General features: G+C 38.5%; 1 protein-coding gene across 7 annotated transcripts in view; it reads left to right on the forward strand.

The window, feature by feature from the left end:
* The window catches only part of LOC121899844 (E3 ubiquitin-protein ligase rnf213-alpha-like), a 54,399-nt gene that overhangs the window by 25,310 nt on the left and 15,951 nt on the right, over positions 1–13,138 (forward strand). For all 7 annotated transcript variants that reach the window (XM_042415562.1, XM_042415569.1, XM_042415563.1 and 4 more), the window contains 20 exons: positions 188–343; positions 476–1,757; positions 2,198–2,382; positions 2,539–2,694; positions 3,097–6,714; positions 7,036–7,166; positions 7,394–7,489; positions 7,606–7,727; positions 7,960–8,073; positions 8,165–8,214; positions 8,347–8,497; positions 8,623–8,758; positions 9,032–9,214; positions 9,569–9,693; positions 9,830–9,990; positions 10,650–10,853; positions 11,030–11,205; positions 11,680–11,800; positions 12,163–12,263; positions 12,350–12,529. In XM_042415562.1, the coding sequence (XP_042271496.1) occupies positions 188–343; positions 476–1,757; positions 2,198–2,382; positions 2,539–2,694; positions 3,097–6,714; positions 7,036–7,166; positions 7,394–7,489; positions 7,606–7,727; positions 7,960–8,073; positions 8,165–8,214; positions 8,347–8,497; positions 8,623–8,758; positions 9,032–9,214; positions 9,569–9,693; positions 9,830–9,990; positions 10,650–10,853; positions 11,030–11,205; positions 11,680–11,800; positions 12,163–12,263; positions 12,350–12,529 (7,448 nt within the window). The remainder of the gene's footprint in view (positions 1–187; positions 344–475; positions 1,758–2,197; positions 2,383–2,538; positions 2,695–3,096; positions 6,715–7,035; positions 7,167–7,393; positions 7,490–7,605; positions 7,728–7,959; positions 8,074–8,164; positions 8,215–8,346; positions 8,498–8,622; positions 8,759–9,031; positions 9,215–9,568; positions 9,694–9,829; positions 9,991–10,649; positions 10,854–11,029; positions 11,206–11,679; positions 11,801–12,162; positions 12,264–12,349; positions 12,530–13,138) is intronic.

A 13,138-nucleotide genomic window follows, 5' to 3' on the forward strand; every position in this document is an offset into this window, starting at 1 on the left:
TTGAAAATGTTCAGCACCTGACCAAGTTACCCTGCACAGTGTTGCATTGTCAGCACAAAATGTATTGCAATGTACCGAATATATGAATTATGTGTCTTTTCTTGTCTTATGCATGTGATGGTAGTTTTCAGGTCTAAGGACTTTAACACCAATGTGGTCCTTATCATATTGATACTTCCCTCTATAGCTAATTTTAGAGACTTCACTGATGCTGCAAATTCAGGATGGACCTGAAGAAAACATGACATGCACCTATGATGACCTGAAAGAGTTGCAAAACAAACTCATGCTCATGTCTGGAAGAGGGGAACAAAATCAGAGTGAGGTGGAATGCTTCGCTGAGGTATTATATAATTATTATACATTTTGAATTTGTTACAAGAGATTTATGTCTGCTTTTCAGTAAATTAATTAGATATTTAATAGAAAAATGTATATTTTGCCCGTAATCACACTTTTTCTTCTTTATAATCAGGTGTTTGACAACGTCCAGAGGCTTGCAAAAGTATTTGTAGACCTTTATGCTGCAGGGAACCCACTCTTCAGGTTTTGGGAAGCTAAGATTTATTGCAAAACTCGGAGTGGCCCATGTATCATTATGGAAATCAACTTTTGCAAGACTGTGCATCACATCGAAGTATGTGGAAGTCTGGTTGAACAACTTACAGCTCTGTCCAAGAAGATGGAGTTGTTTCTTGATGACTGGCAGAACTTCATGAACAAACAGAGATCTGATCACTACTACTTAAACTTCTTCACGGCAGAACAAATATCCTACCTGTGCAGTGTTGTGACTCCAACAAATGAGAATGCAGTAATAGAGGACAAAGCTTTGATGATGCTCTCTTTCATCAAACCAAACTGCACAACATCAGATGTCTGGAGCACATGGAGAAGGTTTCACAACCAATTTGAGCCTGGCAAAAGGGTCAACGAAGATATTCCATTTCAAAGTCACTTTCTTCACCAGGATGACATGACTATGTCATCAGCCAATATGAGTCAAGTTACAACTGATGATCCAGCAGAAAAGGCAGAACAGACTGTTGGTTTGAAAGAACTGGAAGAGTTGTGGAATGCCTACATGAAGAACGAGGGAATATTTTTCCATGATCTTTTGGACATAAGGAGTTTAGGGGGTCTGTTAAAAATGATGACTGACACAGAATACCAAAATGAAGATGAATGGGAGGAAACAATACTCTCAGACACAAAAGACAATTCACTCAGAAGAATACTCCCAAAAGGCCTTGTCTCAAACCAACCTAATCTCATAATCTGCCCACAAGATGAGGTCCTGACTTCAAGTATCTGCTTATACATGACCAATGACTATGAGCCACTGCCGAGTTATGATGAGGTTCTCTTATGTACCCCTGCAACATCATATGAGCAAGTAGAGCTTTTCCTGAGGAGATGTCTCACACCAGGTGACTTTGGCCAGAAGATTTACACAATGCTTCGAGCAGACCAACTAAGCTATGAAGTTAGCTGTGCAATGGAGAAGTGTTTTCAGAAACTGCGTTCCCTGTTTAAACATGAATACAGGCTGGTGATCTACTGCAGCTCTGACAGGGAGCACACTTACATTCCTACTGTATTCAGTCAGTTCAAAAGAGACTTTGTGCCAAAAGAGTCATTGGAAAGGATCCAGAAGTACTTGTCCCAGCATTACACTGTCCCCTCGGATCACAAGAATGCTGTGTTCAAAGGTGGCCATTCTGTTGGCATTGTTGCTTCTAGACGTGCAGGAGTTGGTGAGTCTTACATGTACAGTAGCTTTTTTATATATATAAGAAGTATAGGCTGGTGTTATTTAAGAAAATTATGTAGGTAAATAGATAGATTAGCAACAAAGCAAACAAAAGAAAAAAATAACAATTTCTATGGTTATATGTTATATATATATATATGTCAAATGAGCTTATATCTTAAACCTATTCTCGCATCGAATGATGCTCACCTTAAAATAAATACTATCATTCCCAGTTTTGGATTATGCATTTGTTTTCAATATTATTGAGATGAAATCAGTAGTTACAAGAAAACAAGGTGCAGAATAAAAACTGATCTTGTAATGTGTCTTCTGGTAACAAAATTCCTGCTTCCTAGAGATACATACTACTTATTCCACTCGTTATTCTTGATGTCATGATTTCAGTTAGCCAAATGACATCTGGTTATTCTACCATTACAGGCAAGTCACTGTATGTCCAAAGATTGTATGAAAAGCTGGAGGAAAATGTAGAACAAGGAACTGCATTCAAGAAGTGTATCCGCTTAACTGAACATGAGGTCAATGACCACAAAGTTCTCCAGTCTTTGTATGACTCACCAAAACAGAAAGATCTCAAGATGTTTCACTTTGATGTCACATCCTCGGTAAGCAATCTTATGCACCCATGATAATGGAAGTCCTTTAATTTTTTTTAATGATGTGGTTCATTGAAAATCCTTAAGATGGTCAAAATTTGCTAAAATATGTTTTATCCAGTAACATTAAGATTTCTCTCTGATGATGCATATTATATTACCCAGGTGCAAAAAGGCTTGAATGAATTCCTATTCAAGCTTTTGTTTTTGCGTTACCTGATGGATTCAGATGGATGGATGTGGCGCTGCAGCCACAAACACTTGTATATCATCGAATTACTGGAATCCACAAATGATCAGCCAAGATATGCCCCCAGATCTGTAAGTTGAGATTTACTGTTTGAGCCTTTTTCATCTTGTTTGTCTTTCAAATCATACCTTACAGTTCTGTTTGTTTCCTTTTATTATTGCTGTTATTGATGCATCCTTTTCTACTGAATTGTTCTGATAAAACTTTTTCTAAAATAACTAAAGTTAACCTGTGTGCTATGAAATGTAGAAAGCACTACATACAACCACAGCCAGAAAGGGTTAGGATTATGCTTCGGTTGCAGTTGCTTAATATGGTATATGGGTAATTGCAGTAGCTGCAATTAGCAGCTGGTAGGAGAAGAAGGTATAACTTTTTAGTGAAATTAATTTTCTCAAGATCCTTGAAAAAGAGAGTAGGCTTGATTGATTGATTCCTAACTTTAATATATATATGTATTTGTATAATTTTAGGGACGAAAGGAAAACTTTGCATTCTTGGAGGTTTTCCCGAAGGTGATTTGCCGTCCACCAAAGGAAGTTATGGCTTTGGAGATGAGGAGAGAAGAAATCACTGACATGGAGAGTGACGACCCCCTCATGGATGATAAATGTTTCCGGAGTGAAGCATATCAAAGACCATACCAGTACCTCACACGTTTTTACAACAATGACAATCTTGACAACTTCACTTACCAAGGAATTGAAGGGACTCATGCAAAATGTCTCCAGATACTGCTAATCTACTGTGGCATATTAGATCCTTCATGGGCGGAGCTACGTAACTTTGTCTGGTTCCTTAATCTGCAGTTACAAGACTGTGAGAATTCAGTCTTCTGCAAATTTGAGTTTGTTGGAGACACTCTACGTGGGTTCAAAAACTTTGTGGTTGAGTTCATGATCTTGATGTCCAAAGACTTCGCAACCCCATCACTGTGCATTACTGACCAGAGCCTAGGGAGGCAACAAATAGACACCAGTGGGCTTAATGAAAGAGATTTAGCTCCATTCCTCATTAGAAAAAGGTGGGAATCTGAGCCACATCCATACATCTTTTTTAATGATGACCACATGTCCATGACTTTCATTGGGTTTCACCTTGAGCCTAATGACCAGAATGGGGTTGATGCCATAAATCCCTTAACAGGCAATGTGATAAAGAGAAACATCATGACTCAAGACCTGTACACTGGCTTAAAACTTCAGAGAGTCCCTTTTAATAGGGACTTTGATCAACTTCCTCGAGCTGACAAGATTGAGCATCTATGCAGTGTGCTTGGCATCAAGTGGCCAACAGATCCTGATGAAACATATGAACTGACAACTGATAATATCCTCAAAATGATGGCAATCCATATGAGATTTAGGTGTGGTATCCCGGTCATTATAATGGGTGAAACAGGATGTGGTAAGACGAGGCTCATCAAGTTTATGTGTGAGTTGAGAAGATGTGGAGCACCAGCAGAAAACATGAAACTGGTCAAGGTTCATGGAGGAACTACATCAGAAATGATATATGAGAAAGTGGCGGAAGCAGAAACTCTTGCAAGGACCAATAAAGAGAATCATGAATTTGACTCAGTTCTTTTCTTTGATGAGGCAAACACCACAGAAGCAATCAGCAGCATCAAGGAGATCCTTTGTGATAACTCTGTGCAGGGACAACAACTTGGCTGTCAAACAGGACTACAGATAATTGCTGCATGCAACCCCTACAGGAAGCATACAGAGAAGATGATTGAGAGGCTAGAGGCATCTGGATTGGGCTACCGTGTCAGGGCTGAGGAGACTGAAGACAGACTTGGATCCATCCCTCTCAGACAGCTTGTGTATCGTGTTCATGCGTTACCCCCTAGCATGATTCCTCTTGTTTGGGACTTTGGGCAGCTCAATGACTCAACAGAGCAAATGTACATTGAACAAATAGTGCAAAGACAGGCCAGGGCCAACTTGATTGAGAATCGTTATATTCCAACTATAACTAAGGTGTTATCATCATCACAGAAGTTCATGAGGGAAAGGAAAGATGAATGCAGCTTTGTCAGCCTGAGGGATGTTGAACGCTGTATGCATGTCTTTGTGTGGTTCCACAAAAATCACTCCATGTTTGCTGAGGAACTGAGAACATTCCTACAGAGGAAAAAAAACAAGCCATCATTTTCACCTGCTAGTGACAGAGTAATATGGTCACTCTTGATGGCCACTGGAGTGTGCTATCAGTCCTGTTTGGAAGACAAAAGGCCATATCAGAGAACTATAAGCCTGTTGCTTTCTCATGAATATGACGTACAGAGAGTACAGGAGGAAATCCAACTCATGCACGACCTCCTACTCAATGGTGTGCCCATGGGTAAGACAATAGCCAGAAATGATGCTTTGAAAGAAAATTTCTTCATGATGGTGATCTGTGTTGAGCTAAGAATTCCCCTGTTTATTGTTGGGAAACCAGGGAGCTCCAAATCACTGTCTAAAACCCTAGTTGCAGATGCAATGCAGGGCCCTGCATCACATTCTGAACTTTACAAGAGGCTGAAGCAGATACATCTGGTGTCTTTCCAGTGCAGCCCTCATTCAACTCCTGAAGGAATCATCAACACATTCAAACAGTGTTCCCGCTTTCAAGAAAGTAAAAACTTGGATGAATACATTTCCGTAGTTGTTCTTGATGAGATTGGATTGGCTGAAGATTCGCCTAAAATGCCACTGAAAACACTTCACCCATTACTGGAAGAGGGCTGCGTCGATGATGAGCCACTACCTTATAAAAGGGTTGGGTTCATTGGAATTTCCAACTGGGCACTTGACCCTGCCAAGATGAATCGTGGAATATTTGTGTCCCGTGGAGACCCAAACCAGAAAGAGCTCATCAAAAGTGCAAAGGGGATATGTTCATCTGAAGAAAAGGTTCTTGAAAAGATCAAACACCTCTTTCCGCCCTTTGCAAAAGCATATATGACAGTATGCAAAGAAGGCAAAGGTTTTTTTGGTCTGCGGGATTTCTACAGTCTGATAAAGATGGTATTTTCAATTACCAAAGTCTTTAATAAGTGTCCTACTGCAGATCAAATCACTGGAGCAGTCCTGAGAAACTTCAGCGGAAAGGATGATGTTGATGTGATGACCATATTCAGCACAGAACTCAGAGATGAGTTTGCACATGCCAACATTTCCACCATTGATTTGGTTGAGCAAAGCATCTCTCCTGCTCTCCAAGTTGAGCAAAGTGCCATCGATTTGGCAAAACAAAACATCTCTCCATTTTGCCAAGAACAAGAAAGTCGTTACCTACTAATTCTCACAAAAAACTATGCTGCTCTTCAGATTCTCCAACAGATCTTCTTCTCTCACCAAATCCATCCAGAGATCATCTTTGGGTCCAGTTTCCCAAAGGATCAGGAGTACACGCAGATTTGTAGGAACATTAATCGTGTCAAGGTTTGCATGGAGACAGGACAGACAGTTGTACTTCTGAACCTTCAGAATCTGTACGAAAGTCTGTATGATGCTCTCAACCAATACTATGTGACCCTGGGGGGTCAAAAGTATGTTGATCTTGGATTAGGAACGCATCGTGTGAAATGCAGAGTTCACAAAAACTTCAGGCTCATTGTCATTGAGGAGAAAGAGGTGGTCTATGAGCAATTTCCAATCCCACTGATTAACAGGTTGGAGAAACACTATCTTGACATCAACACTGTTCTCAGAGATGAGCAGAAAGGCATTGCCAGACAGCTACAGAAATGGGTTGATGATTTTATCTCCTTAAGCAGTCAACACTCCACAGAAAAGCAATACACTCCAAGTGATGTCTTCATCGGCTACCACTCAGACACATGCTCCTCTGTGGTCCTGCAAATAACAGAGAATCAAAGTGTTGAAACAGAAGCTCAGGCCATTCTGAAGAAAGCCAAAGACATTCTGCTCAACTGTGCCACTCCAGACTCTGTTGTTCGTCTGGACAAATCCAGACTGCCAGATGAAGAAGTAGAACAGTTAATGAAAGAATACATTAGAGAGGAGATGCACAGTTCATTGGGAGACTACATTGTCTATCACACACAGCAGGAGAAGCAGTCCAACTTCTTCACGGAGGTAATTTATTCTACTTTGCTATCAAATATTAATGGGAAAAATGCCACCTAGAAACATTTTCTACATTATTCTTATTTCCTATTAGTAAAAGAGTGACTGTTGGAATTTGAATGTGCATTAGTATATGAAAAAAAAAATCTCAAATGCATAAAAGTGATTATAAAAGAAATGACCCAAATGCAAATCTCAGCTGACCCCTAAACACTGGTATGCATTGAAAATAACAGACTGATGACACATAACAGTGTAACATTATGCGTGGGTGGATTTTTCTGTTATTAATAGCAAACTTATTTTGTAATTCTTGGTGCTTTTTTGAAGGTAACAACATTCTCCAGGCTACTGACTGCAACAGACACTCAGCAACTGCAGAGTATGGTGAAGCTTGATGATATCAAGTTGCTATCACTGTACCAGTTTGACACAGAGTACTCTTTCCTCAAGAAAATCAGGTGTGTGTACACAATACAAAGAGCATGTTGCTTCTGCTTAGGTACTCATTTAAATCTACATGATGGCCTTTTCCCACACAAACTGTGCTTATGTTTCATAAAATTCTTTTTAGATCGGTTACAAAACTGATAATATTATGCACTATACTGAGTAGATATATGCGCCTGCACATGATCACTCTGTCTATTGAAATCTAAATCATGTCTACTGTATGTCCTGGTATCAGGGAATTTCTTGGCTCAGCAGCTGCAGACAAAGTGCTCATTATTCAAACAGACTATGATGAAGACTCCCACAGAGGGAATATTCTTTCCTCAGCCAAGTGAGTCTGACAGTCATCACTTAAGTACTTTCTTTTACATCTCTCTCACATATGATTGCAAATGCACACATTTGTTCTTTTTTCATTTACTTATGCTTAATGTTTAATTTTCTCAGGTATTCATGCATCAACGAAATAAACAAGTGGGCCACTACTGACAACACAAAGACATTTGTGTACTTTGTCACCAAACTTCCTCGAATGGAGGGTGGGACCTCCTATGTTGGCTTTCAAGGCGGTTAGTCCTGCTATTACACTTGGTGTAACAAATTGGTCAATTTTATGTCAGTGACTCTGTCACAATGTCCATAATTAGCACACCAACAATATAAGCTTGGTTGATCTTTCGTACACAAAATGCAGTGCAAGGTTTTACACATTAAGAGTAACAACAAAAAGAAAAAGAAAGAAAGAGCAGACAATTAAAAGAATAGTTAAAACTTATAAATTAATCTGACTGTTTTTTTCAGGTCCTTGGAGGTCTGTTCACATTGATGATCTCAGAAGATCAAAAGAGTTTGTGTCTGATGTTCATTCCTTGAAAAACCTTCGCATAAGTGATCTTTTTGAAGATCCACCTGAGGGTAATTCATCAAAATCTTTGTTTCTCTAAAAATTATTATATATTTCAAGTAAATTAAGAAAATTTCACCTTGAATTCTTTTCTTTTTCAAGCCATGGAGACAGAAGACCTCACCGGTGTGACACAAAATGATTACTCCACTGTAAGTGGAGTTTACAACTCATATTCATAAACCTGGAAGAACAGCAGGTTCTTTTTATTCTTCAGACCATATAGTTTTAGGGGATTCACTTCTAGGACATTTTTCCTTAATAGAACTATGATTTTTTTTCAGGTTTTGGGAGATTTGTTTAATACAACAGATCTGGTTAGGAGTTGTGTTCAGAGCGCAGTCAGCATGCTCAGAGATGCAGCAGACAGTGGAGAACTCAGCACTAAGAGAGTTGAAAACCTGCTCACACTTCTGGATGAAAATGAGACACAAGGTTAGAAAATCAGTCATTCAGGGTCATGTTTTTATATCAGGCCATTGGTATACACATATACTCTGTGTGCTGTATAAATGCATCTTACTGAATATAAGGTATTGTAAATTAATTTTGTTTTTAAGGTATGTTTGTGAACATTGTGAGGAAGCGTCTCCACTCGCTGTTAGAGGAGTATGAGGCCAAAATCCATAATCCAAAAAACTGGGTTCTAAGGGAGGCATCTAATGTCAATGCTCTTCAAGAAGGGGGAACGTTCCTGTAGGTCTCTTCTTTACTTATATCCATGATCTTACCAGTGTATATGGCCCTTTTCTTTGCCATAGTTGCACATAATCTTTGTCTGTTATTTATTAATTATTCAAATCTTTTTTCCTGTGGTGTAAAATGTACTACTGCACACACTTTCACTGTTAATTACTGCCAGTACAGAGATTTGGTTTCAACTGGCATGCTATACTCTCAAATGTCATTTTTGATACATATGCAAACATCAGGTTGCTTTTAATGAGTTCATATGAATATTTCTCACAGACACACACTGTGGAGGAAAATCCAAGCAGTTGTCACTCCACTTCTAGCCAACTTGGTCTCAGTCATTGATCGAGATTGCAATTTGGACCTTCTGCTGGATAGTGGGGAAGACATCAGAAACCTATGGCTTGAGATATTTGCCAGCAAAGAGGTGCTCAATGTACCTTATGTGAGAGTGGAAAAGTAAGTATCTCTTGGTTGTATGATCAAGTTATCTATTCAGCTCAAATGGTTTATTTACGATTCATTTACATCTTTGGTCTGAACATTCAAGACAGCCTTGACAACATACCACTGATGTTGCTGTTTCACTATGTGTCTTATATTTACTATAGTTTTAAAAATGAAGCATTGTAACAAATGCATTTTTCCAGCCGCCGGTTCTGAGTGCTTTGTTTTCTGACTCAAGAAAAATGCAAGTAAATTCAAGTAAATTACAGCACCAGCAAGGAGCAGTTTGGGCTAAAAAATAAATAATGTGATTCCTCTTTCTTGCAAAATCACATTCATAATATTTGCATCCTGCCTCTCTTACAGCTCCACAGTCTTGATGGTACAAAGCCATATCATAGGTGGCAGCACCATGCGCTGCGTAATGCCATTCAGCTGGTGGATCAAAGACTTCTTGGATGGGCTCATGATGCAAACATCCAGACATGAAAGTAACTATCATAATGTATAAGTAACATATATGAATGCCTTCTGGCCTGGAATTGTGCTGTACATTTAAAGTATTAGCATTTTAACTAAAGATCTACACTTCAGCTCATTAGTGGCATTCTCAACTTTTCCTTGCAGAACATTTGCATGGTCGTTTCCATGAGCTGTTCTTGAACACTCCACTTGGCAGTTACATGGCGAAAAATGTGAATGAAAAAATGAAGAAAGAATTTTTCGAAAGGTACCTGCAGGATTTTGTCTCCATGACAATGAAAGTGGCATCAAATGAAGAATTACAGGTGAGGATTAAGAAAGTGCTGCATCCATTAGCCACCACTCATACTTCCTCAAAACATTTTACTGTATATTATTATCTCTGGTGTTACAATAATCCAGTTCAATACAGTCAAATTAAAGAATGTAATTCAACATCCCACTACCTCAAAATTTAGCAGATTTGAATCAATACCTTTTTGACTAAGTGTCAGCAAAAAATTGAACATTGAAGCTCTAAAAAGATGTTTTTTTTTCAGTTTTGTGCAGTGATTTATATTTTTCTTATCATTTGTACCAATAAATAGATACACACTTAAATATACAATGAGTGACCAGTGTGCTAAGTATTATAGTCCTCATAATATTTAACATGTATAAACAGGAACAGGAGCATGTTGTATTATACATTGCTAACTCAGTGAGTACACTAATAATTCAGTTCCAAACAGATTGAGGCTGTTACTATTACTCCAGTCATTACAATTGTGGTTTGATGCTAAACATGAAAAAAAAAAAATTGAACTAAACTCATGGTAACACTTGGACTACTGTATAAAGTGGTTTACCGCAAATGTTTTACATGCTTCAGTCAAACTATTAGCTTAAATTGGTTGCTCATTAATGTCGCTCTAGTTTAAAGCAAATACTACATCATTAATCTACTTGTGCATTTACTCCTCAGCTCTTGCGTCAGGCCCTGGCCAGCTGCGTTGATGAAGTATGGAGACGAAAAAGAGATGAAGATCAGCTCTCTCTTCCTCACATCCATATCGCCTACCATTGCTACCAAAGTCGTCTCCAGAACCTCTCGCGGATGATTTCTCTTCGGCCTGAAATCGTTTCTCCTTTGCAAAGAAACCCCCAGATTAGACATTGTCCAGAGATGGTAAACACATTTCTGAATTTCAGCAATCATCCCAGGCCAGAGAGAATCTTCATTAAATGCTTTTTGTCATCTTTGAATAGTTTTTAATTGGCCACATTATTTGGCTTTTTTCTCAGGACTTTTTCAAATTTTACCAAAATACTAAATCAGTTCCAAATTGTTCTTGTGTCTTGTAGGTTTTGGATGTCCATGCAGCCATGGCATGTGTTGAAAGCCTAGACTGTCCTACGTTAGATACTGATGCTCTCTGCCAGCAGTGGCTGAAGGAGGTGAAGAGGCTGCAAGCCTCTTTGGAGTTGATTTGCTCCCAACAATTGCAATTACGATACAAAGAAAGACTCCATGATGTCCGGTAAGATGCTGATACACAGGAAATACTTCATCCCTAACTCTAGTCAAAAGACACAGTATATCAGTTACTGGACGGTAAGGTAGTTACTGTGATCTACCTCTCCAATCTTTTGTATGCTTGTTGATTTATGCTACCAACGCAGTTTTTCCCGCAGTATTTTATGATGTAAGCTGCCCATCACACCTGAAATAAAGAGAGCTTCTGCTTAAGTCAAAAGAAACTTTTACATTTTTATAAAACACAATGTTAGGCTTATTAAGCTTCAGGGAAAATGAGCAGTGGTGCTATTTCATATTGCAAAGGTGAAGTATTTAATAAGCAAGATGATTGTTTAAATTGTTTGTCTAGTGCTCGCCATCTCCAGAAATCAATTTTCTGGGTAAAACCCTGCACAGATAAAAGACTGTCTTGGAGTGAATATGCATATGTTTCTTCAACAAACTAACTGTGGTGATATTCTGTAATATTTTATAGTAATGGCTGGAGGCGCATTTACATCCTCTCATTGTTTGTGGAACACATGCTGCTGGGTTTCCAAAATGAAGAGAAGCAACTCAGAACACTGGTCCTGAATCACTTTCAAACATTAAGCAGGGTGAGCAGATTTTTAATGACCAATATATTCTACAAAAAACTAATATAAGCAATGTGGCCTACGTCAGATGTGATGAAGGTTCTTTTTAAACCCTTCTACCTTGAGGAAACTTTTGGTGTCTCATCATGGTCTACTTGCTATTCAGATACCTTTTATTCCTGAAAAAAAACAAATGTTGGGAAACATTATCTGTCATGAAATAACTGAATTTATATTATCACAAAATATCTATTGGCTATAGGCAAATTTTTCCACCATAGCATGTGATATTTTACATGAAGGTCAGCCAATTAAAAAAAGTGAAAAGTGACTATTATGGTCATTATTATATTTATGTCCAATGTTTTTGACCTATTTCTAAGGTTCTGGCGGGAAACTCAGATGTGAAATCCAATACGGCTTTTAAAGCTGTGATTGAAGTGTTGAAGTCCTGTAAGCAGGGAGCAAGTGATCAGATTTTCAGGTGAATTAAGTTCTTTTTCATTAATTAGAGAAGAATATTCCTCAGCTGTAGTGAATTTGACTGACAGTGGTCATATTTTCATTAAGGTTTGGACTTCAGTGTGGGGTGTGCATAAGAGAGCCTCAAGACCCTGTGGGGCTGCCATGTCATCACATCTACTGCTCAACATGCATCAGGGCAAGCCTTGATGCAGGACAAACCTCTTGTCCCATTTGCAGGCAAGAATTACCCAATGACTTTCAGCCACACGTGTCTGAAGATATCAGGTGAGTTTTTTACATTTAATATACCGTTAACACCAGTAAAAATCCAATGGTGGAACCCACTCCTTTCAGGATCAGTTACAGAATTGCAGCTGCAGAGCTGGTAGGGTTTGACTGTTCATGTTTAAGGATATGTCCTATAAGTAATGCAGTTGCTTGCTGTCATGGACTTGATTCTTCGCCTTTACTCACTGCACTACTATTGTTATCAGTATTCCTGCCTTCAGGGAGACGGTACAGAGTCCCCTGTGCACAGAAAAATATCTATAATAAATCATTCATCCCACAGGCGCTACATCTGTTAAACCAGTAATTAATGGACATGCCATTGTTGTTTTGAATCCCATGTACCTACCACATTACTTCTTAAATTGGTCTTAAATTATTTTAAATTATTTGAAATCATATTTAGCAATTTATTCCTTACTTTTTACAAAGTTACATCTAATATAGTGTACTTAGATGTTTTTACTTACTGTTTTGGTGACATGATGTGATATCCAATGTTGATTATAATGTAAGCTGACGACAAATTTCTGCTTTTGTGCAACAAAGGTGCACAATAAAGTTGTTTTGAAGTGCACAGGAGCCTGTTGCTATGTGCATAGCAGC

This window comes from Thunnus maccoyii, chromosome 7, assembly GCF_910596095.1.
Source record: "Thunnus maccoyii chromosome 7, fThuMac1.1, whole genome shotgun sequence".
NCBI classification, from domain to species: Eukaryota; Metazoa; Chordata; class Actinopteri; order Scombriformes; family Scombridae; genus Thunnus; species Thunnus maccoyii.